The sequence below is a fragment of the Sus scrofa genome, chromosome 3 (genome assembly GCF_000003025.6).
Source record: "Sus scrofa isolate TJ Tabasco breed Duroc chromosome 3, Sscrofa11.1, whole genome shotgun sequence".
Classification (NCBI taxonomy): domain Eukaryota; kingdom Metazoa; phylum Chordata; class Mammalia; order Artiodactyla; family Suidae; genus Sus; species Sus scrofa.
This window is the reverse complement of record NC_010445.4, coordinates 53310950-53336249: the sequence shown is the minus strand read 5'-3', so window position 1 is coordinate 53336249 and position 25300 is coordinate 53310950. Positions and strand designations below refer to the sequence as shown.

General features: G+C 49.0%; 1 protein-coding gene across 3 annotated transcripts in view; it reads left to right on the top strand.

Annotated features, from left to right (window-relative positions):
- Nucleotides 1-25300, top strand: part of NPAS2 (neuronal PAS domain protein 2) — a 191571-nt gene that overhangs the window by 154126 nt on the left and 12145 nt on the right. For all 3 annotated transcript variants that reach the window (XM_021087167.1, XM_021087169.1, XM_021087168.1), the window contains exons 8-16: nucleotides 1507-1625; nucleotides 2314-2396; nucleotides 3498-3604; nucleotides 6300-6447; nucleotides 8967-9051; nucleotides 12736-12877; nucleotides 13365-13465; nucleotides 15707-15796; nucleotides 21288-21434. In XM_021087167.1, the coding sequence (XP_020942826.1) occupies nucleotides 1507-1625; nucleotides 2314-2396; nucleotides 3498-3604; nucleotides 6300-6447; nucleotides 8967-9051; nucleotides 12736-12877; nucleotides 13365-13465; nucleotides 15707-15796; nucleotides 21288-21434 (1022 nt within the window). The remainder of the gene's footprint in view (nucleotides 1-1506; nucleotides 1626-2313; nucleotides 2397-3497; nucleotides 3605-6299; nucleotides 6448-8966; nucleotides 9052-12735; nucleotides 12878-13364; nucleotides 13466-15706; nucleotides 15797-21287; nucleotides 21435-25300) is intronic.

Genomic DNA, 25300 nt, shown 5'->3' with positions numbered 1-25300 from the left:
AACCCGAAACCTCATGGTTCCTAGTCGGATTCGTTAACCACTGCGCCACGACGGGAACTCCCGGAGAAATTCTTGCAGATGTCATTTTAGAAGGCCGTTCATTTTCTGATGCTTTATGTGTCCTTAAATTGGAAAACATAACTACATTTAATCTACAAATTCAGAGTTAAGAGATATCATCAACTACATTTTAAACACAAGGAAGTAGTATAGATGATCTAGAAAAGTCATCCTCAACCTTGGCTGCATGTTAGTAAATCTGGGGAGCTTTAAAAAGTGCTGGTGGCTGATTTTAATCCTGAGTTTCTGAATGAGGTGACCTGGGATAGGGACCGTCCTGTAGAAGGTTCTGGGGAATGTGGTGAGAATTCTGTAAACACGGTCAGCTGACTTTTCTCATATTTATTAGGGCTCTTTTTCCCACCTAGCAAACTCCACCTTAAATAGTAGGCTCTTTCTCTGGCCCAGAAAGTAAAGCAATTTCCTACAGTCACCTGAAGACAGGTGTACGGCTCCCAGGGCAACCACCGCTGATGCCAAGTGGTACCTCCTTTGGCCCCGCCCCGGGGGTGTGGCCTCAGCATCCTGTGGGCGGGAGCCTAGCAGCCCCCTCTCGGCCCTATTAAAACCGGGGTCTTGGTGTCCCAGGACATGGGTGGAGTCCCTGCGCTTCGTTCCCACTCTGAGTGACCTTGGTTAATACAGATAAACTTCCTGGGCCTCCGTTCCCTCATGTATAAAATAAGGACAGTCACGCCCTCCCAGACTTAATATGTAAGACGCCATGAGCAGGTTTTGTCACCTGGGCATCGAGTTTTGTTGTGGACACTGTGGACCTGTGGGGATCCCCCTGAATCTTGACCTGTTTCTTCAGTAGCCGAGGCCAGGCGCTTGCAGACTGGGCTCCGAGGGGCGGTTTCAGGGCAGACACCCCTGAATCCCAGCTGTGCTACTCTAGGGGCAGGGGCGTCACCATGTGTCAAGACCCCTGCTTCCCCCGAGCCCATCTGTATCAGAAACACCGTCTGATGATGGAACTCACCCTTAAAACACCTGCTGGGAGTTCCCTGGTGGCTCAGCCAGTTAAGGATCTGGCGTTGACACTGCCATAGACGTGGGTTCCATCCCTGGCCAGGGAACTTCCACATGCCACAGCTGCGGCCAAAAAAATTAAAAATTAAAAAAATAATAAAACACCACCTGGTGTGCGCATGCAGGCCCTTCTGCAGAATAGGGCTGTCAGCTCACGTTGCAGGGCATTTTTCTCGGCACTGTCACCTCAGTGGAGGCAGGGTAAGTAAAAGTGAGGGAGTAGTGTGTCGTTCCTATTCCAGCTCAGTTGGCCTTGAACCTCAGGTTGCTGTGCAATGGGGCTAATAGTAGCACCCTCGTCCCTGAGTTGCCATGGGAATGAGACAGTTCATGGACCCAAAGCCTCTGGTAGTATGAGGTGGGGCTTGGCTTTGCTGTACTGCATCTGACCTGTCTCTCTTCCCCTCCACCCAGAACCCAGCCCCTCTTGTAACGGCTTTGACAGCGCCCTCTCGAGACCTTGCCGAGTCCCCCTGGGCAAGGAAGTCTGCTTCATCGCCACTGTTCGCCTGGCAACACCACAATTCCTAAAGGCAAGTACCTGGAGAGAATTGATCATGCAGCCCCCTTATGATCGAGTCACGTTTAGTTATAAGTAGTTCATCGTCTCCATGGGGCAGAATAAGAACGTGGCATTGATGCTGAGAATGGTAAATGTCTTATTTCGGTATGGTGACAACCGCACAAGCTCTTTCCTCTAACTTCACTTTCCTGCTGGCCATTTTGTTTGAGCACAGCATCAATTGCTCTTCGTCTGGCCAATGCTCTTCTAGAACTCTGTAAACCTTCCCACCCTTTACTCTGACCTTGACACCACTCAGGGTGGGCAGAGGTGAGAACTGAGTCAAACCCAGGGCTGCTCTGGCATCTCTCCTCTGTGATTGCTTTCACATCCATGGCCTGAGTGCTGAGTTAAATTAGTAATTCAGATTCAGATGAAAAGCCATTTTCCACATGTTTCCCGCACATCTCAATAATGGGAAGGGAGTGGTATGACATTTTGGCTCTTAGGTATTTTTCTCCAGCTTGTGAAATAAATTTAGCATCGGCTAATCTCAAAATTAGCTGCAGATGATGAAATTTCAGTCCAACACAACTTGGAGACTTGCTCTAAACAGTTTTAACTGCTGTTACTGACCATGCATTCTTGAACAGACCCGGGGGGAGGGGGAGGAGAGCATCTGGCACCCCCAAGCAATCTTTTTCTCCCTGCTCATACAGGAAATGTGCATCGTTGACGAGCCTTTAGAGGAATTCACTTCAAGGCATAGCTTGGAATGGAAATTTTTATTTCTGGATCACAGGTTTGTGAAAAGAAAAACATGTTTGGGTTGGGTCCTTTTCAAGGGCTTGTGTGCATGAGCCAGGGTCTCCTCGGAAGGAGGAAAGCTGGGCCCGGTCCCTTCAAAGGAAAAGAGCTCTCCTGTGGTGGGATAAGTGGTACCCAGCTGAGGGGCTGGAGATTTCTTGACTGCATTTGTCCCACCTGTGGATGTGCCCTGGGTTTGGGTCTGAGCATCCTGGGACAGCTAGTGCCACAGCCTGGGACATCTTTGGGGTACACCCACCCCCAGCCTACTTGGGACCCTCTCCAGTTCCCATGAACCAGGAGCATGTGAGAGTAACTCATTTCTGTCAACACCCTTTGTTCCTTTAGCCCAATCTTCTTTCTTTCTTTCTTTCTTTTTTTTTTTTTTTTTTTTTTTGGTAACATTTTTCACAGTTTAAGAACTAGAAATCTCCCCTTCCCCCTCTTTTTTTTTTTTTTTTTTCTTTTTTCTTAACACTATGGGTTGGGTTGACCCAATCTGTAGCTATCTTTTTGCCTTTCTTTTTTGGGGGGGTACACCTGGGGCATATGAAAGTTTCCAGGCTAGGGGATGAATAGGAACTGCAGCTGCCAGCCTACACCACGGCCACAGCAACACTGGATCTGAGCCGTATCTGCAACCTACAGCACAGCTCACAGCAATGCCAGATCCCTGACCCACTGAGCAAGGCCTGGGATCAAACCTGCATCCTCATGTATACTAGTTGGGTTTGTTTCCACTGTGCCATGACAGGAACTCCAATCTATAGCTATTTTTAATTATGCAGTAGTAGTGACGTTTATGATTGTGGGGCCAAGTTTTGCCAAGGCAACGGAGTATCTAAAATGCCCCAGACTATGAGCACTTTGGAAAACACAGCCTCTCCGGTTTGGACCATTGCAAAATTATTTCCCTGCCCTTATTCTTGAGAAATGAGGCCCCTGGCCTGTTACCAACCGTGCATTCTGGAACAGACCCGGGGGAGGGGGGAGGAGAGTGTCTGGCACCCTCATGGGCCACCTGCACCCTCATGGGCTACCTCAGTGAGCCCCGTGGTGCTTCTTCTCTGATGAATGACCCCACTGTCCTTGGCAGAGCCCCTCCCATCATAGGATACCTGCCTTTTGAAGTTCTGGGAACCTCGGGCTATGACTACTACCACGTCGATGATCTGGAACTCCTGGCCAGGTGCCACCAGCACTGTGAGTACCGCCCCCTGGCCCCAGCCCAGGGCCACAGGCTCTCTCCATGGAGCCCAGACAGCGTGTTCCTTGATTTCTTTGGAGACAAAGGGCTTTGCTTCCTCTGGGACAATCTAGGCATTGGTGGGGGTCCTTTGGCTGGACACCCCCCATGTTTTGCCCTCTGGAATTGACTCTGCTCTGCCTACCCCCTGCCAAGCCCCCTCCCAGTGCCCCACAGAGCAGATGTGTGCGCTCTTTCATCTCACGGAAAAAACTAAAGTGCTGCTTGATCACTTGGTTTTCAGGTCACCACTGCTTCTGGCTCTTCCAGGGGTGCCAGGCCACCCTGGGTGTAGACCTACCTTCATGGTCTGAGGACATCCCTGCTCTGTTGGAGTCCCCCCCCCCCCCAGCCTGGCTTCCCTCTCTAAGTCAGGCAATTCACTTCAGACAAAAGGCTGAATTCATGTAACTCTTCTTGAGTCAGCAGATATGTGTGGGCCACAAACTCCAGGCCAGATACTGAGCTAGGCCAGCGACATAGAGACAACCAGAATCTCCTTGCTGCCCTGCAGGAGCAAGGTGTGATGGAAAAATACCAACAGTGCAGAATCACGTGTTGGTGCATTCAAGGGGATGTGAGAGGGATATTGAGGGGCTTAGGGGAGGAGCCTTCTCCCCACTGCGGGACAGGGGTCCAGAAAGGCTCTCTGCTGGCAAAGGGACAGGAAGTGGGGCTCGTGGTGCAGGAAGGAGAACCACAGCACATCTGGTTTCTTCCTTAGCAGGAGCCAGGAATTAACCATTCCACTTGGTGCTGAGGGCTACCTTTGAATAGGAACATTTCCAGCAGTATTGACCTATGGCTCCTGATACATGGCTTGACCACCAACACTGTGTCTCGCTAGATGCCTTGTCTATGGAACCATTATAGAACCATTATCACTTTCTCCTCTGCTGTTCTTTTTTTTTCAGTGGTCACACCCAGGGCATATGGAAGTTCCCAGGATTGAATATGAGCCACAGCTTTGATCTATACCACAGCTGTGGCAACCCCGGATCCTTTAATCCACTGCCCTGGGCTGGGGATTGAACCTGCACCTCCGCAGCAACCCAAGCTGCTGCATTTGGATTCTTAACCCACTGTGCCACAGTGGGAACTCTTCTGCTATTCCTGTTGATGCAAGAACAGGCTTGAGAAGTTCCCTGGTGGCTCGGTGAGTTAAGTATCTGGCATTGTCACTGCTGTGGCATGGGTTCCATCCCCAGCCCAGAAACTTCCGCATGCCTTGGGCATGGCCAAAAAATAAACAGGCTTAAGTTGGATGAGGATCTGCTGTTAAGTTTGAAGGCTCATCTTTGAACTGTTAACCCCTTCTTCTCAAAGGTGATCCTTGAGCAGAGCACAGGTGTCATGAAGAGTTTGCTACATGTATGGCCTCTTAGTGTCCTGCCCCCTGGGTCTTTGCAATTAGAGCATCCTTTTAACAGGAGCTCCTAGTGTTCTGGGGGCCCATGAAATGGGAGAAGCAAGGCTACTTCAAGCCTCTGGCTGCTTCTGACTCTTCCAGTGGTGCCCGGCCACTGTGGGTGTAGACCTGCCTTCATGGTCTGAGGACCTGTCACTGTGATGGGGCAGGACATCTCTGCTCTGTTGGAGCCCCTCTGCCCAGCTTCCCTCCCTGCATGCATCACACTCTCCAAGTCGGTACCTCCTTCGGCGGTGTTCCTCTCCTAGTTAGGATTTCCCTTGACCTTGTGCCTAAAGGGGCACCTAAATTCCAGGCGCCAAGGCAGTGACACCCAACTCTTCTTCCTTGGACCCATGGTCCAGCTTTCTGCCCTGCGTGGGCTTCAGCCTTCAGCGTATACTGATGGTTCACATGTGCGCTGGCGCACCTAGGGAACCACGACAGGTTTAACCGCAGGGGCTCCACGCTGCTTGCGCGTGGGTGTGACCCGATGGAAAGCACCTGCGGGTGGCGCTCTAGAACCCCATTGGCTGAGAGTCCAGGGTGGAGCCACAGCCATAGGGATCCACTGGCCCACCGGCTGTCAGGTCTATTTTCCGTCCAGTTCTCTGGCACTGCGCTTCTTCAGTGCCAAATACACTCCACCTGCAGCAGGAAGATGAGCACCAGGAAAGCCAGGGCCTCTCTTTAATTAAACTCCACTTGGAGAATCTGCCCTGGTTTCAGGCTCTCTGAAGCCTCTGAGCATTTGGGAAAGCAGGTGGATCCTTCCTCTTGTTTCAGAACTCATTACGGTTTACTGTGATTTTTTTTTTTTTTTTGGTCCTTTTGCCATTTATTCGGCCACTCCCGCGGCATATGGAGGTACCCAGGCTAGGGATCTAATCGGAGTTGTAGCCACCGGCCTACACCACAGCCACAGCAACGCAGGATCCGAGCCGCGTCTGCCATCTACACCACAGCTCACGGCAACGCCAGATCCTCAACCCACTGAACAAGGCCAGGGATCGAACCCTCAACCCCATGGTTCCTAGTTGTGGATTCGTTAACCACTGAGCCCCGACGGGAACTCCAGGGTTTACAGTGATCTTGACTGTCACTTCAAACCCATCACGACTGGGGAAATGATCGATTTGTGTGTGGCCTTGTCTTTTTTGAAAGCTGGTCTTTTTAACAGTAATGGGGGGGGGGCATTTTTGTCTCAACATTTGTTATGTGCAGACTCCATCTTCTGTTAACAGTGATGCAATTTGGCAAAGGGAAGTCGTGTTGCTACCGGTTTCTGACCAAAGGGCAGCAGTGGATTTGGCTGCAGACGCACTACTACATCACCTATCACCAGTGGAACTCCAAGCCCGAGTTCATCGTGTGCACGCACTCAGTGGTCAGGTGCGGGACGGGGGTGGGAGGGCACCCCCCCCCGACCCCAGGAGCTCGGTCTGAGCCCCAGCGGCCTCAGTTGGTCTCCGTGTCTGGGGGGCAAACCCAGGGCTGGTGCCCTGCTCTGCAGTGAGCAGGGTCATCCGCAGAGCTCAGCTCCCTCCCGGCCCCACCCCCAGCCCTGATCTCCCAGGGCCCACCCTGTCTCCTGGAGCCCTGTCAGGCCCCTCTGAAAGCCTCATTGAGCTCTCCCAGGCTGCCAGGACGTTACTGAGTAAGTTACCCGCTTCAGTGACCTACTTACATATTTTCCGCTCATCTTCATCCATTCCTCAGCCTTCCCTTGTCACTGTTTGGAGAAGAAAATTAAAATTTTTGCCTCTAAATAACTCAAAGACATAATCCCCTTTCCTTTGAATGCTTTAAGAACTCTTGCTGGCAACCGAGCCGGGGTTGGCACAAGAGCCAGGCTGCCAGTGAGAGAGGGTTCCAGGGGTTCTTGGGGCCTCCGGGAGCCCCCAGCCCAGTGTGGGTGGGCGGGGCTCCCAAAGGAGGCAGCATATTTGGGATTTCATAGATACTGCCTACGGACGGTCACAGTCTCAGAAGGGAGAGGAGTATTTTTTCTCCCAACTGCAAATTTTTAAGAACATAAATCAGTTTTAAACTGGACTAGAGGAGAAAATGTAAAGAAAGTAAAGAAAGAAGGACTGCATTTTATATATGTACATAACAGGTAGATGGTAGGTAACAAATGATTGATGGAGAGACACACATGCATTCATACTGTGTTATATACATACACGTACCTGAGATCTAGATGACTAATAGGTAGCTAATGGGTAGATCAGGTAGGTGATAGACAGATAATAGATGATAGATAAATAGATGATGGATAGATAATAGATTATTGATTGACAGATAATAGGTGATAAGTAGATAATGATTTATAGACAGATGATGATGTTAGGTGATTGCTATATAGACAAATAATAGATGATAGATGATGGATAGATAGATGATTGATAATAGATTATTGATAGATGGATAATGGATGATCGATAAGTAGATAATAGATGATTTATATATATATAATAGATTGATAGATAATAGATGGTGGATATATAGGTGACTGATAGATAATAGATTATTGATGGATTATTGATCACTAGATGGAAGCTAGATGAATGGGTGGATGATGGATGCCTGGATGGATAGACACTGTCCATATACACAAGCATATATATATAGTTGACAAGTAACCTTCTCTTCTTTAGCAAGTGGAGAAAGAGGAGAGATAGGAAATGCTGGTATTTCTTGGCCAGTGGTATTTCTTGGCCAGTGACCCTGATCATCAAACACGCCCATGCTCAGGGGCCTGATCTTGGTTCCCCAGCCCACCCCTGAGCATGCCCCCAGCCAGTGGCTCTGATTCCATGGCCAGTCCCCCCTCTACCTGGGCCTTTGCAAGAGGGTCCTTTTGCCCCATCGACACCTTGTTCTGTAGACTCTTCCCTGGACCCTGCTCTTCCTGTCCATCCTCCATCTCCCAAATCCCACAAAGAGACTCTCAGCGAAAGGAGGAAGTGACCTAGTGAGTCAGTGAGGTCACGAGTTTTCCAGAGACCTGAGCACCTGCTGCCACTCCCCGGGTCCTTGCCCACCCTGTGTCTCCATGTAGGACCATGGCTCGGTCCCTTGGCTATCACTCCATTGAATGGATTTATCCATGCTCTTCAATAAGTGGGTCCATAGACTAATCAGCAGTCTGGGTCTGGATAGTTCTAGGTTTAGTCAAGAGAAAACGTCCTGAAGTTTTGTGGTCTGTGATCATAGTCTGTAACTACTTAAAAAAAAGTTATATGTCACTTAGGCATAGTCCAAACTGAGTAGGTTTTAAGAAAGAGTTCTATTTATTTGAGGGCTGAGGTTCATCCCATAGATGAAAATATGTTTCTGAAGACAATTATGGGAGTTCCCATTGTGGCTCAGTGGATTAAGAACCCAACTAGTATCCATGAGGATGAAGGTTGGATCCCTGGCCTCCCTCAGTGGGCTGGGGATCTGGTGTTGCCTCGAGCTGCAGCATAGGTCTCAAATGCGACTTGGATCTGGTGTTGCTGTGACTGTGGTGTAGGCTGGCAGCTGCAGATCTGATTTGACCCCTAGCCTGGGAACTTCCATGCGTCACAGGTGTGGCTCTAAAAAGATAAATACATACATACATACATACATACAATTATGTTTGGAGGTTTGGGGGTCAGTGTAGAGTAGAAGTAAAGGAAAAGGGAATAAGAATATCCTGGAAAGGAAAATACCTCTGGCTGTCACATTAGAAGTCACTCCAGCAGAATTTAAGCACAGAAAGAACCCGCATGCTCAAACAAGTAACAGGGCTGACCTTCTTGGGGTGGCTATTCTGGGAAGGGTATCACAAAAGGACCCTCGACATATGGCACAAGCCCCTTTTGCTGATGTCCTACTGGGATGTCCCACCTCCAGCGGGGGTCTCTTGATTTCCTGAGCAGTTATGCGGAGGTCCGGGTGGAGAGGAGGCAGGAGCTGGCTCTGGAAGACCCGCCGCTGGAGGCCGTCCACCCTTCGGCACTAAAGGTATTCTGACCCCCAGCAGAGAATAAAGGCAAAGTTTGGCCCAGTAGAATCTTCCATGAGCTGTGATCATGAAAATAGGAACCCTAACCATGAGGTTGCAGGTTCAATCTGTGGCCTCGCTCAGTGGGTTAAGGACCCAGTGTTGCCATGAGCTGTGGTGTAGGTCACAGACACGGTTCAGATCTGGCGTGGCTGTGGCTGTGGTGGAGGCTGGCAGCAACAGCTCTGATTAGACCCCTGCTTGGGAACCTGCACATGCCCTGGGTGCAGCCCTGAAAGGACAAAAGACAAAAAAAATAAATAACCCTAAAAAAGGCAAGTCGTATTTATTGAGCTCCTGTTCAACATGATTTTGGGGGTATTTGCTTCTTCACTCTTCATGAGGCTCTTGGGAGGTGGGCATAGTTTCTGTCCTCGTTCCCCTGATGAGGCAGAGGCACACAGAGAAGGTAGCTAATGTCCCTGAGCCACTGAGGTTGGGAACTTCCAGAGCTGTGCAAGAAACAGTCTCTGGACTCAAAGCCTGGTTTGGCGGCCTTCCCGCCTCACGAGAAGGGCTGTGCAGGGAGACCTTGGGGAAACGGTGGGTTTGGTTCCAGATCATTGCAATCAAGCTAGATAAAGTAAGTCACACAAATTTGTTAATTTCCCAGTGCATCTAAAAGTTATGTCTACACTATTAGTAGTCTGTTGTGTGCAGTAGTGTTGTTTTTTAAAATAAATAACACCTTAATTTAAAAATACTTTATATATGTTTTCTTTTTTTTGGCCTTCCCTGTGGCATATGAAGTTCCTAGGCCACGGATCAGATCCGAGCCACAGTTGCAGCCTATACTGCAAGTGTGGCAACACCAGATCCTTAACCCATTGGCCAGGCTGCAGATCAATCTTGCATCCCAGTGCTCCCAAGATGCTGCCATTCCTGTGGTGCCAGAGCAGAAACTCCTAAAAATACTTTATTGGAGTTCCCTGGTGGCTTAGCAGGTTAAGGATCTGGCATTGTCACTGCATAGGCAGGGGTTTAATCCCTGGCCTGGGAACTTCCACATGCCTTGGGTGTGCACCCCCCAAAAAAAAAATCCAAAACAAAATAAAAATATTTATTGCTAAAACATGCCAGCCAATATCTGACGATGCAATGTTCCCACAAACCATCAAGTTGTGGGAAAAAAAAAATCACACTGTTTGCAAAGTACAACAGTGTGAAACACGATAAAATGAGGTCTGCCTGTAATATGCTCACTCTGCGGCCCTCCCACAGATGCATCATCATTTTGAGGTGAGGAGTAGTCCAAGTGCCCTGCTCTCCCCTATAGCCTGAGCCCCCTTGCTCTGCCTCTAGACAAGCATCCCACGGTACTTGCCCCCCCACTCCCGCACACCCTTGATGGCATCAGTGACAGGACCCTTGATGGAATCAGTGACAAGATAAACTTTCCATTTCTGTGTCTGGGCATGCGAGTGGACAGGGAGATATGAGAGGTATGGGGAGGTATTTTTCTCCTCAAAGCCCAGACGTCCCTCCCTGCCCAGCCTGAGTTCTCTGGGCCCCTCTGGCCAGGCTGCCCTCATCGCTGCTCCTGGCGTGTCAAACAACTCAATGGAGACTTGCCAGTAGACCAGGGCCCTGTTTCTCAAAGGTCATGCTTCAAGCAGGTGCACAGGGTGGGAGGAAAAGAGAGAAAGCCAGAAAGAGAGAGAGGGTTGTATCAAAGCCAAGAAGCCATCAATTGTAAGATCTACCATTATTTTATTTCCATTAAGAAAGAGAAAATGTTGCCAGTCTGAGAAGTCAGGATTTCTCATCACTGTTGAAGGACATATCCCAATTTCAGATATGTCAAAGCATGGGAGGAAAAGGGCCTCTTAAAACTGATGAAATGGAGTTCAGTTTTCGGCCTGCCCATGACCTAGAGTCCAGAGTCTCTGGCCAGAAACTGCCACGGCCACAGTGGTTCAGCAAAGGCATCTCTGGTCCATCAGGAACTGAGATGGGAAGAGGGAGAAATGCCCTTTAAAGACCAGAGAGCAGTCACATCTTTTCTGAGCCTCCCCAGCTGGCAGGCTGCATGGTGATGGGTTATACGGTGATTCATTACCAGCAAGCACGAAGATACAGCACCCCTGTCATTGTTTATGGGCGTGTTTATTGCCCAGCTCCGTCACGCAGTGCATCAGGCATCATGTCCAAGAATGGAATTAAGCTGTTACTAGTCAGGTGTTAGACACACCGTACATCACAGCTGAAAAATAGGCCGGGTGGGTATCAGTCAGAAATGCACTGTCGAGGTTTCCGATCCTCTGGGAATAATAGAGCCCAGTGGAACATCTCATAAACTCGCACATATGTATAAACACACATATATGATCTCAGGCTGCCAGATTAAGAAGCCCCTTTTAAAGCAAAAGCTCCCAGGACCATGCTCTTGAAACTATCAGTGGTAATGGACCGTTTGGTTTTTCAATTTCAAATCTGTCCCTGATGGATGCTTTGTAAATTGCAAACCCCACTGCTTGGATGTGAAGTGAAGGCAAACGCTGTAGCAGTTTGTGAGTGCTTATTGTTCTCACTTCCTGTCCTCGCTCCTCTGCTGACCAGGAGCACGCAATTTGCCAGCAGCCATGGGCCAGGGACCCCATTCTGAGGGGTGTAACCTGGGGGCGGCTCTGTGATGAAGCAGCAAGGTCTCAAAATTGCCACTGAGCAGCAAGGCCAGGCACAGCCTGTGGTTCTGTTTTGCACAAAGGCTGATAGTTCTTGAAACATTTCAGCCCTCAGGCACACACAGTGGCGCCCCCTCACTGGTAGATTCACACACAGGGATTTAAGACCTGAGCCTAGGGGACTGGACCAGCCTGTCCAAGCAGCCGGAGAATCTTGCTGCCCTCTGTGACCAGGTAGGAGCCTGGCTCCGGAGAGTATTCACCATGTTTCTTCTTTGGCTTAAAAACCATTGTAATCATTTCCTTGGGTTTCTGACACCTAAGCCTTGCAGGAAGGAAAGATGGTTCCTTGGGGTTGGAAACCCGCAGCTGCTTTCTTATCACTCTAAGCTTGAGGCAGAGGCATCCTGGGGACCAGCATCAGTCAGGATCCAGAGGACTAGGATAGGAGAACATTGGCCCTTTGCCTGGTCTCCACTCTGGGATAGCAGACTGTTGGCCATTTCTTTACCTGTTCTCTGCTCTGGGCCCTGAGGTTGCAGAGGAAGAGAAGTGGGGAGCCATTGACCAGAAGTGTCCAAAGGCATTTGTTTCACTGGAGCAGTAATAATGCAGTGCCACCTGCAACCTTGTTTCTAGAACCTGTCTCTCCCCCTACTTCTGGAAAAGTGAGGATTCTGGGCACAAAGTGACAATTTTAAGGAAAAAAGAAAATGCCAAGACAATTATGAAAATAAAAAATTTCAAAATACAAGTCAAGAAAGTGTAATCAAGACAGTTTACAGGCTGCCAGCTCCTCAAAGATGCTAGGTTCCGTATTTGTATCAATAGTTCACCCGAATGTGTTTGGAATATCTCTAAACAGCTACAGTATTTCTCTCAACACCTTCCAAAGTTTTCTGCACATTTAGGAGATAACTAAAGTAACATGATTCATGGCCATGATCTTGATGCTGAAATATGGACTCTGTGCATGTGTGTGTATGTGCTTGTATGCACGTGTGCACATGTGTGTTTCAGGACAAGGGCTCCAGCCTGGAACCTCAGCAGCACTTTAATGCACTCGATGTGGGCACCGCGGGCCTTAACACCAGCCACTCACCATCGGCATCCTCAAGAAGTTCCCACAAATCCTCGCGCACAGCCATGTCGGAGCCCCCCTGTGAGTGTGATTCTGCCAGAACGATGGGGGGTGGTGTATAGAGTCCCACGAGGGCTCCACCCACAAGAGAAGCAGGGTGGTCCTGCCACAAAGCAGAGGTTGCCATCAGGTACCAACTCCTTGCCTCCCTGCCTCCCACCCCCGCTGGCTTCCTGACTCCCACCTCCCCACACTCTGGTTCCTCCATGGCTACATGAAGGTGACACAGACAGGTGATAGGCAGACCTGGTGGTGGTGTGATCAAGCAGGTGGCTGAACCCTATGGTGATGCTCTGGGGATGCTCTGCTGTCATCTGCCTGCTCCCAAGTGAGGTTGGAGGCTGGCAGGACATTTGTGCTTCTCAGAACCACCTCCATCCCTGCTGGGTTCCCTTCATCAGATTCCAGTCAGGCCCTTGTTTCGTGCACAGTGTGGTCATTGTCCTCTTTTGATAGGAAAGCTGCTGAGTGTATGCAAGCTGGAAAGGTAACTGTTGCCTTTTTGCAGCCACCCCGAGCAAGCTGAGGTCGGACACCAGCACCACGGCTTTGCCACGATCAGCCCCAGAGCTCCCCGGACCAGGGCTCAACCAGGCAGCCCCCATGCCGGTACGTGTATGACCTTGAACTTTTCAAGGCCGCAGGACTGTGCTGCATCTTCCCAGAAAAGCAACTGTTACCTAGAGAGTATGGACAGCAGACAGGGATGGGAGGCTAAGTAGTTTAAGAGGTAACTAATTTGAAATATTTTTATTCCAAATTCACATGGTTGTATAGTGCAAAATCCAAAGGCGTTTTAAAGAGAAAGCTCAAAACCTCAAACCTGGGGACACATGATTAAGAGCCTCTGGTTTGGGATCCCATTTCCCTCCAGTGAAAATGTTTGAGAGGATTGGTGTCAACAACAGTGTCCCTGTGCACAGATCAGATTGTGTCCCTGACATATGCCAGCCTCTCCAGAACAGCCAGGAGCGAGCAGGCTCCTAGAAAGTCCCCAGGCTGCGTGCAAAATCACGGATGAAAGATAACTTCTGTTAGCCATCACCATGGAATAAACCACACCAAACTCAGTGGCAAAAAAAAGCAAGGGCCATCTTCCAGGTTCTCAGCTTTAGGGGCAAGAATTCAGCAAGGGCCAGGTGCCGGTGACTCATCCCTGCTGCCTGGTGTCAGAGGCCTCCCCAGCCAGGGCTGGGCATCCACGCCTCCAGTGTCCTCATCCCTAGCTGCAGGCTGGACCCAGCTAACAGCGTCCTCCGCGGGCTGGCATGGGCCTCTCCGGGACTTAGCCTTCTCCACCCTCTGGGTGCCAAGAGGAGACACTTGGAGAGGGCGTTTTCCATGAAAGTCAGGCAGCAGCTGCATGGCTTCCTATGACCTGGCCTTAGAAGTCCCGCAAGGTCACCTCCGTTATACCTCTGGGTCCTGGCAGCCACAAGCTCACCCACAGAGAGGGACACAGACCTCGCTGTCCATGGCAGAAGTGTCCCCAAATTTTAGGGGCCACATCCAGGTAGTGACTAACCACCTCAGATTGATCCCTTGAGGCCATTCTGGAGACGGACGGAAAGTGTCCCCTTCCTTCTTGCCATCACCACAAAAGTCATACACTCCCCGCCGAACAGCTTGGGTGACATGTTCTACTTTCAAACAGAACATGACAAAAACCACTTTCTTTGTCTCCAGCCACCTTCCACCAGGCCTATGAGCTATGACGGTCACTCCTCTGATATTGGCTGTACACCGATTTTTGCTGCTCTGGGTGGCACGATTCTTCCGTCCCTGCTGCGCTGGTTCCTGATGTCATCCTGGGGGTGGCTCTCCACTGGGGCCACTTTGATAGTCCCGAGGGCCTAGGACAGTTGGGGAAAAACTTAAGAAGACTCTTTTGACTCTCAAGAATTTTAAAAGTTTTAAAACTTTTTTAAAAAGGTTTTTTTAGAAGAGGAAAGTTTTAAAAGAGGCTGAGGTTTCTTGTGTCTCCACTTTGTCTCCCCCTCTCCCAGGCCCTGGCCCACCCAAGGGACCAGGGAACGAGGTCTATGACTCAGTTGACCTTCCAAGACCCCCTTTATCAGATTCCAGGCAGAGTCTGGCCAAATTGCTGCAACATTCCCTGCCTGTGTGAGTCAGCAGATAGACACACGTACTGCGGTCTGTCCATCTGCTATAGTGGTCAGTGAAAGGCCACGCAAACCAACACTGGTTATTAGTCCCCATTTTTTCTGTTAGACAACACTGCTAAGAATTTATCGATTTGGGGAGTTCCCGTTGTGGCTCAGCAGGTTAAGAACCCAACTAGTATCCATGAGAATGTGGGTTCAACCCTTGGCCTCGCTCACTGGGTTAAGGATCCAGTGTTGCCGTGAGCTGTGGTGAAAGTCACAGACTCAACTCAGATCCCTCATGGCTGTGGCTGTGGGGTAGGCCGGCAGCTACAGCTCTGATTCAACCCCTGGTCTGGGAACCTCCATATGTCACAGGTACAACCCTAAAAAGGAGAAAAAAAAAAGGAATTTATCAGTTTGGGAGAAGAGTGACCAAATCCACTAAGAATGGAGCCTAAACAGGAGGCAGGAGATGGGGGAGAAGGTATGGAGCTGCGGGAGGCCCCGCATCCTTCACCAGGAGTAGCAGCCTTGACTCTGTGTCCCACAAGGGCAGCAGCGCAGCCTGTGGCCCCACCTTTTCTGGGAAGGATGTACCTTCCAGGAGTGAGCAATCTGCTCTAGGGCAGAGGGGCCTCCTGGAAGCCAGAGGACGCAGCCGGCTGAGAGACAGCGCCCCGTCCGTTCTGTTATGGCCCCAAAGCGGCTGTGTTTGTCAGCAAAGCCCCTCTCTCTTCCCCAGGCTCCCCTGCCTGCCCCATCCTCCTGTGACCTCACACAGCAGCTCCTGCCCCAGACGGTTTTGCAGAGCTCACCTGCCCCCATGGCACAGGTGAGTCTGGAACTCGGGGCGAGGGAAACCCGGGGCAACACTTCCCCAAGACAGGATGGTAGCGTCTCTTGAGGGTGTGGGTGTGCTGGCGCCTACATGCAGGGTCCAGACCAAGGCCCCCAAGTGGGGACTCTTCCTCCCCGTGTGCAGGTGGGGAGCACCGAGCCCCTGCCCCTCCCGCCCTTCTCACCTCCACCCTCCCTCCCGCTTCTCCACTCCAGCATCTGTCTCTCAATCCCTTTAACAGTCTGTCTTCATCTCTCTGTCACTTTTCCATGTTCCTCTCTTTTTTTACGACCCCTAATTGGCCATGACATTTTAGAACAGGCCAAGTGTTAGAGGAATCCGGCCAATTGTTATAAGAAGACTCTGCAAGGATCTAAAAGCCATGTGTCCAGTACTATAAATATCACATTTGGGCTTTTTTAAAATGAAGGCTCAGGGCTTTGCTGAGTAATTCCTTCCTTGTTTCAACAGCATTCAGCGAGTTACTATTTGGGTCAGTCAGTGAGTGCCTGTGAGGGATGCAGAGATCCTCCTAGCACAGTCCTCGCTCTTAGTCTCAGAGTTCAAGGGCACAGTGGGCATGTAAACAGAGAAACCGCCATGGTAGGCATGCGGGAGTTTTTCAGTGGCATGTGGAAGTTCCCAGGCCAGGGATCAACCCCACGCCACAGCAGTGACAATGTCAAGTCCTTAACCTCTAAGCTACCAGAGAACTCCCAGGACAAGTGTTTTTATAGACCTAGTAAAGCATTCTGCCCGGGGAAGTCCAGGGTGGCTTCCTGGAGGAGGTGACACCTGAGCTGGGCCTGGAAGGATGGGTAGGAAGTTACCAGATGGAGAGGTCAGGGGGTCAGCAGGGAAGAGGGACCTGGGTATGTGTTTCAGCAGGGCGTTAGGAAAATTTCTGACAAGCTGAGGGCTGGCCAGAGGCTGCATGAAACAATGGCCATCCAGTCTGTGTCACAACAGGGCAGCTGAGCTGAGCTGACTGGCCAGAGCTCTGATTTCAATCTTTTTATGGAATATCGAGTTTTACCTCCTCTCTGGACACAGGAGTTCCCAGGGGGCAGTTCACTAACACGTGCCCTTGGCCACATTCTTGCCAAAGTGTGGACGTCTGTCTTGGGGCAGATCTGTCACCACTGATGAAAACTCTTTCTGAACATACGTCCCATTAACAGCAACCTCACGAGTTTTTCCGGAATAAGAAAGACGCGTGCTAGCACGTGCTTCTTGCCAGAGTTAGGCGTAAGTAAGGACGTAAAAGCTACCCATCCAGAGTTGACTAATTACAATGAGCTATATTCATCCTCATTAGGAAAAAAAAAAGAACTTTTTTTTTCTCTTCAAATTTCCAAGGCACAGTTGGTATGAAATGAACAAGTTTAATCTAAAGACACATGAAATGAGAATTCCTTCAAGTTTTGGATCCAGAATTGGAAAGAATAACTCTGTTTTATAATAAGTTGAGGTGCAATTAAAGCCCTTTTGGAATTCTAAGTTTTCCTGTATTGAACCTCATTTTAATGAACAGGAACACTTCTTAGCCTATTAGGCATATTATACTTAATAGTAGCCATATTTTTAAGATGTTCTTGCATAATACTAGCCTTTCGAGTCAGCCAGTTCTCACGCCCATTAATGCAAACAAGGAGATTCTAAAATGTTCTCTTTCTCCCCTCACTGATGTTTTCACTAGAGCATCCTATCAAGGAAAGGGAAAAACAAAAACAAAATCCACAATTTAGGAGGTGGTTATCTGTGTAAGTGGTGGTCTTGCTTCATAGCATGTGGCTAACATGTTTCTAAGTTAGGCTAAATCTCTTTATCAAGGAGTTCCCATTGTGGCACAGTGGTAATGAATCTGACTAGTAACCATGAGGTTGTAGGTTTGGTCCCTGGTCTCGCTCAGTGGGTTAAGGATCTGGCATTGCTGTGAGCTATGATGTAGGTCACAGATGCAGCTAGGATCCCACATTGCTGTGGCTGTGGTATAGGCCAGTGGCTGTAGCTCCAATTCAACTCCTAACCTGGGAATCTCCATATGCCTTGTGTGCAGCCCTAAAACAGAAGAAAATAAATAAATTCTCTTTATCAAAAAGTCCACTGGATTTCCTGCTGTGACACAACAGGATCAGCAGCATTTCAGGAGCAGTGGTAGGCAGGTTTGATCCCAACACAGCGGGTTAAGGATCTGCCGTTGCTTTAGCTGCGGCTTGGGTCATAACCACATCTCAGATCTGATTCCTGGCCCGGGAACTCCATATGCCATGGGGCACACAAAAGAAAAAAGGAAAAAAGGTCACTAACTTCTGGTTGCCAAGGGGGAGGGGATTGGGGTTAGCAGATGTAAGCTATTAGACACGAGGGCATAAACAAGGTCCTACTGTATAGCACAGAGAAGTATATTCAATGTCCTATATTAAATCATAATGGAAAAGAATATTAAGGAGTGTGTATATATATATATATATATATATATATATATATATATATATAAATCTGAATCACTTTGCTGTACAGTGGAAATTAACACAATATTGTAAGTCAACACTACAATTAAAAAAAAAAAGTAATTTTTTTGTTGTTGTTTGGCCGCCCCATGGCATGGCCAGGGATCAGATCGGAGCCACAGGTGTAACCTATGTTGCAGCTGTGGCAACGCCAGATCCTTAGCCCACTGTGTCAGACCAGGGATTGAACCTGCGTCCCAGCGCTCCAGAGACGCTACTGATCCCATGGCACAAATGTGGGAACTCCATGTCAGTGAATTTTTTTTAAAGGCTACAATCAGGAATGTAACAAGAGACTAATGCTTGGGTGTCCTGAAATGTCTTGAGAAAATAAGAGTAATACCAGAAGTAACTAACCCTTTGGAAGCTCACGGCTGGCACCTCGAGAACACTGGGCCCTCACTCTTTCCCTTGGGAGCCAATCAGACCTGGACCACACACCTTAAACTTCCCCTGCCTTTGTAGCAGCCACCTGAAATAGCTTCTCTGGCAAAATCCGAGCTGGGTGCTTTGAGGAGTGAGATTCTGATTAAGACTTTTATAATGCGGCCTGATATGGCGTGGGTATTCTTAAACACCAGTGTTTCAGCAGCAGCACTTTTAAATACAGTCTGATGTCAAAGCTGCTCTGATTGGGGTGGAACTGGGCAGGGGTGGGGGCAGGCAAGTTCCCAGCAAAGCCATTTGGCCTCACCCACCTTCCGAGGCCCTGGGTTCACAGTGCGGGCCCCACTAGCATCTGGCTGTGGACCTGGAGCAATCACAACCTCTGCACTATGTGGTGTGTTATGAGGAAGCCAGCGTCCTGCCTCTGCGGGTCTGGAACTGCCCCGCGTGGGTCCCCGCACGTGGCACTACCTGGCACTATTGTTCTTCTGGACTCTTGTTCTTATTATTGTTATTATTGCTCCAGAAATGCAGTTGTCATTCCAATCCTTGGGTGTGTCCCACCTGGGTTCTGTTTGCGTTTCCACGGGTGGGAGGTCAAAGGGCAGAGGAAAAGCGACAGTGCCTGGGAGTGTTTGCCAAGACGCTGGGGCAGAAACAAGGCTAGGGAGATTGTTGGGATAGAGACTGAGGGAATGCAGGTCAAGTCGTTGTAAAGGAGGAGGAGTTCCTGTTGTGGCGCAGCAGAAACAAATCCAACGAGGATCCGTGAGGTTGCAGGTTCAATCCCTGGCCTCGCTCAGTGGGTTAAGGGTCTGGCATGGCCGTGGCTGTGGTGTAGGCTGGCAGCTGTAGCTCTCATTTGACCCCTAGCCTGGGAGCCTCCATATGCCACAGGTGTGGCCCTAAAAAAAAAAAAAAAGGAGGAGAGGGTGGGGGACAGTAGGAAGGGAAGGGGAAGGAGGAGAAGATAAAAGAGCAGAAGCCCCAGTCCAGCAAATGCACTTTCCCTGATAACTGTGGGTCATGGACAGCCCCCCGATTGCTTGGAGTGGGCAGGCAACCCAGGGAGTGCCAGCGTCACCTCGCATCTCACCATCCCCTACTCTGCTCTCCACACGTGTCCTACAAGGAAAATACCTTGTGTTGAGGCAGACAGGTGACATGGGGCAGAGGTCACCTTGGAGGTCTTCCTAAAGCCAGCCTCCATCCCAGGAAGGAGTCAGGAGGGGGAGGCAGGGGACGTTTGTGCTCTTGTGCATGGCAGGTGTCAGTGTCCCTGTGTGTGGTCACCTCTACCAGCATATGGTACCCCTAGCGTGAATGGAAAGATTAGACTTCTCCTTAGCGTTTTTCTTTTAACATGGCCGTACCTGCGACATGTGGAAGTTCCCCGGGGCCAGGGATTGAAGTGGAGCTGCAGCCACAGCAATGCCAGATTGGTAACCCACTGAGTGAAACCAGAGATCGAACCCACATCCTTGCAGAGAGCAGGTCCTTAAGCCAATGAGCCATAAGGGGAACTCCTCCCTAGCTCTTTTTGATGCACATTTCCAAGAGGTGCGAGGCAGCAAGAGAGCCAGAGGAACGTGAGGAAGGGCGACAAGACTTCCGTGGGCCCAGGCGGTTTTGGAGCACTATCAAGTGGTTTGTGAATTGTTCCATAAGAGCCCCACTTGCCAGGACCAGATTTAGAACATTGATAGGACCCAGAATTACATGTGAAGCTGTCACAGGCAGATTGTCATTTGCATGTCAATTGGATGATGAGAGAAAAAAAGGGAGGGGGGCTCTCTGATGCTTTGCTTTTTTGTGTGTGTGTGAGATATAGTTGATGTACACTATCGTGTAAGTTACAGGTATACAACATAGTGATTCATGATTTTTAAAGGTTATTTTCTATTTCTATTATAAAGTACTAGCTTTATTCCCTTTGCTGTACAGTATATCCTTATAGCTTATTTAGTTTACACGTTTGTACTGTTTAATCTCCTACCCTCATCTTGCCCCTCTCCCTCCATTGGTAACCACTAGCTTGTTCTCTACATCTGTGGGTCTGCTTCTTTTTTGTTATAGTCACTAGTTTGTTGTATTTTTTTAGGTTCCACATATAAGTGATATCATGCAGTATTTGTCTTTCTCTGGCTGATTTTTTTCACTTAGCCTAATGCCCTCCAAGATCACATCATGTTGCAAATTCTGGTACCCTGCTTTTGACACTCCTTCCTCTCCAAAACCAACTGTCCGTCCAACCCAATTTGGAATATCCGCTTATAAGCTCTGCGCTGCTTACAAAATCATGTCCCAATTCTGTAGCCCTCCCAGTCTGCAGCACAATAACTTAGACCTGCAGATTCCGGTGGGCTTGAGAGACCCTTGGGATGGCTAGTCCTCATCCCAAGCCCCTGCTCACTGGCGGGCAAGCCCCCCTGCCAACTGTGGGTCATTCATTAGGGATGCTGAAAAAGATGGGTAAGGGACCGGAAATGAAAGTGCTCAGCACTGCTCAGAGCAGCAACAGCAGCATCTGTCTGCAAGGCTGAAATAGCTCTTTCATCTGGTTGTTTTTTGACCCCACCCTCAAGTTTTCAGCACAGCTCAGCATGTTCCAGACTATCAAAGACCAGCTGGAGCAGCGGACGAGGATCCTGCAAGCCAACATCCGGTGGCAGCAGGAAGAGCTCCACAAGATCCAGGAGCAGCTCTGCCTGGTCCAGGACTCCAACGTCCAGGTGATGCCCCCTCCCTGGGCCAGTGGTCCGCCGAGCTCTGTCCACCCTTTCAGGGCAGGCAGGACTTCCTCCAAAACCTCTTTCTGCTGCCTTTCTGAGCCCTGCCTGCCAAATGTATGGAAACATCCACCAGCCAAGTAGGAGGGAAAAAATCCCACCTCCTCCATCCCCAGCTCCCAGCCATGTGACATTCATGACATCCTCTTCACCCAGCCTCACTCTGCTGGGCACATTATTTCCTGCATCACCTGCACTTTCGTTCATGTGTTTGGTAATTGGTCACCCTGCACTGACACCAGCCTGGATCCAAGCCATCCCATTTGTGGCATGCCATTTGGGGCATTCTGGGTGCTTTTTTTTTTTTTTTTTTTCACAGCCTTTTTACTGGCTGTGCCTCTGGCATATGGAGGTTCCCAGACTAGGGGTTGAGTCGGAGCTACAGCTGCTGGCCTACACCACAGCCACAGCAACATGGGATCCAAGCCACTTCTGTGACCTCCACCACAGCTCATGGCAATGCCGGATCCCCAAGCCACTGAGCGAGGCTAGGGATCAAACCCACAACCTCAAGTTTCTTAGTCAGATTTGCTTCTGCTGCAAGCCACAAAGGGAAATTCTGTGTGTTCTTAACTGTGCTTAACTCCAGCTGCTTTTAACTGCGACCCACCCAACCCTCAGATATCACTTCTTTGAATCTTTTCCAGAGATTCTTTTTGGAGGAAAAAATTTATATCTTATATAAAATATTTATATATTTAGCTTTCAAGGATAATTTTTTTTTTAAACCAATTTTGCTTAAGTCAGTCCAGGGCTATATTTTTCGCCAAAGTGCATTCTTTTGACCCCGCGTAATATAGCCCACCTTGGAGTCTGCCCTGAGAGAGGTAAGCACTGGCATCCACTTAGGGGAGATAGACAGAAGCAGAAGAGACCCCTGGGGGAAGTGGCTGGAGCTCCGGCACTGCTGTTCCCACTTCCTCACCATCCAAATAGAAACACCCCACGTTCGCAGCCCTGAGCTGAGGTAAATGCAGGATGGTGCGGAGGTGTGGGAGGCAGAGAGATGCCTAGAGCAGCCCTCTCGCCCTGCCCTCCCTGAAGGCGAAGAGCCCAGCCAAGCCCCATACCTGCCGCCATGCTCACAGGTGCGCTTGCGCACCGCTGAACCACCCCGCCACGCCCACAGCCCCGCGCTCCGCCCACAACCCTGTGCTCCCCCCACCGCCGCAGGGACACTTCCAAATTGCCCCAGATTGCGGAGGGAGAAGACTGCCGCATTTATGTGAAAAGATATGCAGTCATCAAGGTGTTAGTTGTTGCTTATTTCCCAACGGGCATATTTTATCACGGATCCTGGGTCCAAGGCTAGAACTCCTGAATCCATTTACTTGAATGGAATTTTTACACTAACAGGAAGGGGGCATTAAGCCAGGAACTGCTAAAATCAAGGTAGGCAGCTGAACATCCGGCTCAGAGCCCAGACTTTTCTCTTTTCCACATGAAAGCTGAAGTCTAAAATGTCAGGGACACGAGGCTATCTCTTTCACTCCTTGGCCTGAAGGGCTATATACTTTTTCTTCCTCATGACAAGTGCAATTTGTGGACCCCCAAGTCTAGAACCAGAGTTTTGTAAGGGATGAACGTGGGAACCAGGCCCCAGTTGTCCCTCCCACATGACCTTATCTTTGCAGTGGAATTTTCCAGCGAACTTGGAAAAACCACAGATCATCAAACCAGAGAGCAAGTCCTCAAAGAGTCTTTCTTCATGTTTGTGCAGGTTTAAGGGTTTAAAGAAATACCTTCCAAAATATTTAGCCAAAATATGTTAAAAAAAAATACCTGAGTCAAGCATAAAGAATAAGCAAGTAAAAATTACCCCACCCCTCCCTCTCCAAAAAGTGGGGGGTAGATTAAATAAGAACAAAATACTGATAATTTCTGAAGTCTAGTAAGGATGCATGGGGTTTCATTATACAATATCTATATTCTGTGCTTATGAAATGTTCTCAGAGTTCCCAATGTGGCTCAGTGGAAACAAATCCAACTAGTAACCATGAGGTTGTGGGTTCGATCCCTGGCCTCACTCATTGGGCTAAGGATCTGATGTTGCCAGTGAGCAGTGCTGTAGGTTGCAGATGCTGTTCAGATCCTGCGTGGCTGTGGCTGTGGTATAGGTTGGCAGCTGTAGCTCCGCTTCGACCCCAAGCCTGGGAACGTCCATCTACCTCTGGCGAGGCCCTGAAAAGCAAAAAAACAAAACAAAAACAAAAACAAACAAAAACCCCACCAAAACAAAACAAACTTATGAAAATGTTCTCTAGTAATAAGTATTTGTAAAGCTAGGCATGTAAGAACAGTGAAAAACCACGTGTGAGTGTAGGATTGGTTTGTTCTGGAAAATTAGAGTATTTTTTTTTCCTTTAGTGACTTTATCCACTTGAAATTAGGGAACTGTGTCTCTCATATTTCTGTATAACTGACCCTGGAGTCCTGTCAACTAGCATCCATAAGGACATGGGCTCAGTGTTAATGAACCCAACTAGTATCCGTGAGGACACGGGTTCAGTACCTGGCCTTGCTAGGTGGGTTAAGGATCTGGCATTCCTACAAGCTGTGGTATAGGTCACAGATGTGGCTCTGACCCCTTGGTGCTCTGGCTGTGGCGTAGGCTGGCAGCTGAGCTGCAGCAGCTCCTATTAGACCCCTAGCCTGGGAATGGCCCACAGGGTGCAGCCCAAAAAAGAAAAAAAAACAAAAAACAAACATTCTTAAGCCATAAAATTCTATACTGTATTGTCGCTAAAGCTGAGGCATGGATGTGCACAGCAGCAAATCTCCCCTGCCTTGCCCACCCCACCCTGAAAAAGTCCTTTGTCCCAACTTCAGTGCACTTTCCTACCTACTCTGTTGGCTTGGAGCTTTTATTTAGATGCTGGCTTCATATAATTTTTTTTTCCCAAAAAAAGATTGGACTATGAGGGAGAGGTTCTTATGGCATCATGGTTGCACCTAGAAGGGTCCTGAAGGGTGCTACAAAGAGCTGTTCTGCTGAAAAGCTGTTACCATTCCGCCCCCACCCCCAGCCCCCGAAGTCTGTGCCAGGCTGCTTCTTAATTTATTTTTGAGAGCATTTGCGCCCTCTACTGGCGACTCAAAGAAATACCTAGAAGGACACCTGTGATGTCCTCAAATCAGTATTGGTTCTTCCATCCATCCCTCCATCCTTCCATGCATCCACCCATCTGGCAGACACCCATTATGTGCCAGGCACTTGTTTAGGCGCTGTGGGGATACTGAGATAAAACAGGGCAGGGTTTCTTCCATCAAAGAGCATCAGTGGCATAGAGCAGCAGACCCAGCAGTCTCTGCCATAACACAAGGAGAAATAATTTCTATTCTTTGAGCAAAAGCTTATTTGTCAATTCATTTATTTATTCTCTTCACTTCTCAGATAAGTTTTATATGTCCGGTGTGGCAAAGGAGCAAAAGGAGCTCCTTTTTTTCATTTTACATATTATTGTTATTATCTGACATTTATTGAGCACTAACTATTATGCCTCAGCACAAATCCCACTTAATACTTTATGAGGTATGTGTTGTTAATATCACTGTTTTGTCAGTGAAGAAACAAATAACGGCTTTGAAAAGTTATGAAAATTGCCCAAGGTCCTATCACTAGTACATGGTGGGGTTAGAATTTGAACTGAAGCATGTCCAATTTAAGCTAGTTTATACTGCCTGTCATAAATAAAGGTTGCATTTATCTGAACTCTAATCAGAAGGTAAATTGTATCCTACCAGAAAAAGGTAATGTTATTAAGAGTTTGGGGGAGTTGTTTGTTTGCTGAAGTGCAAATTACCCTGGG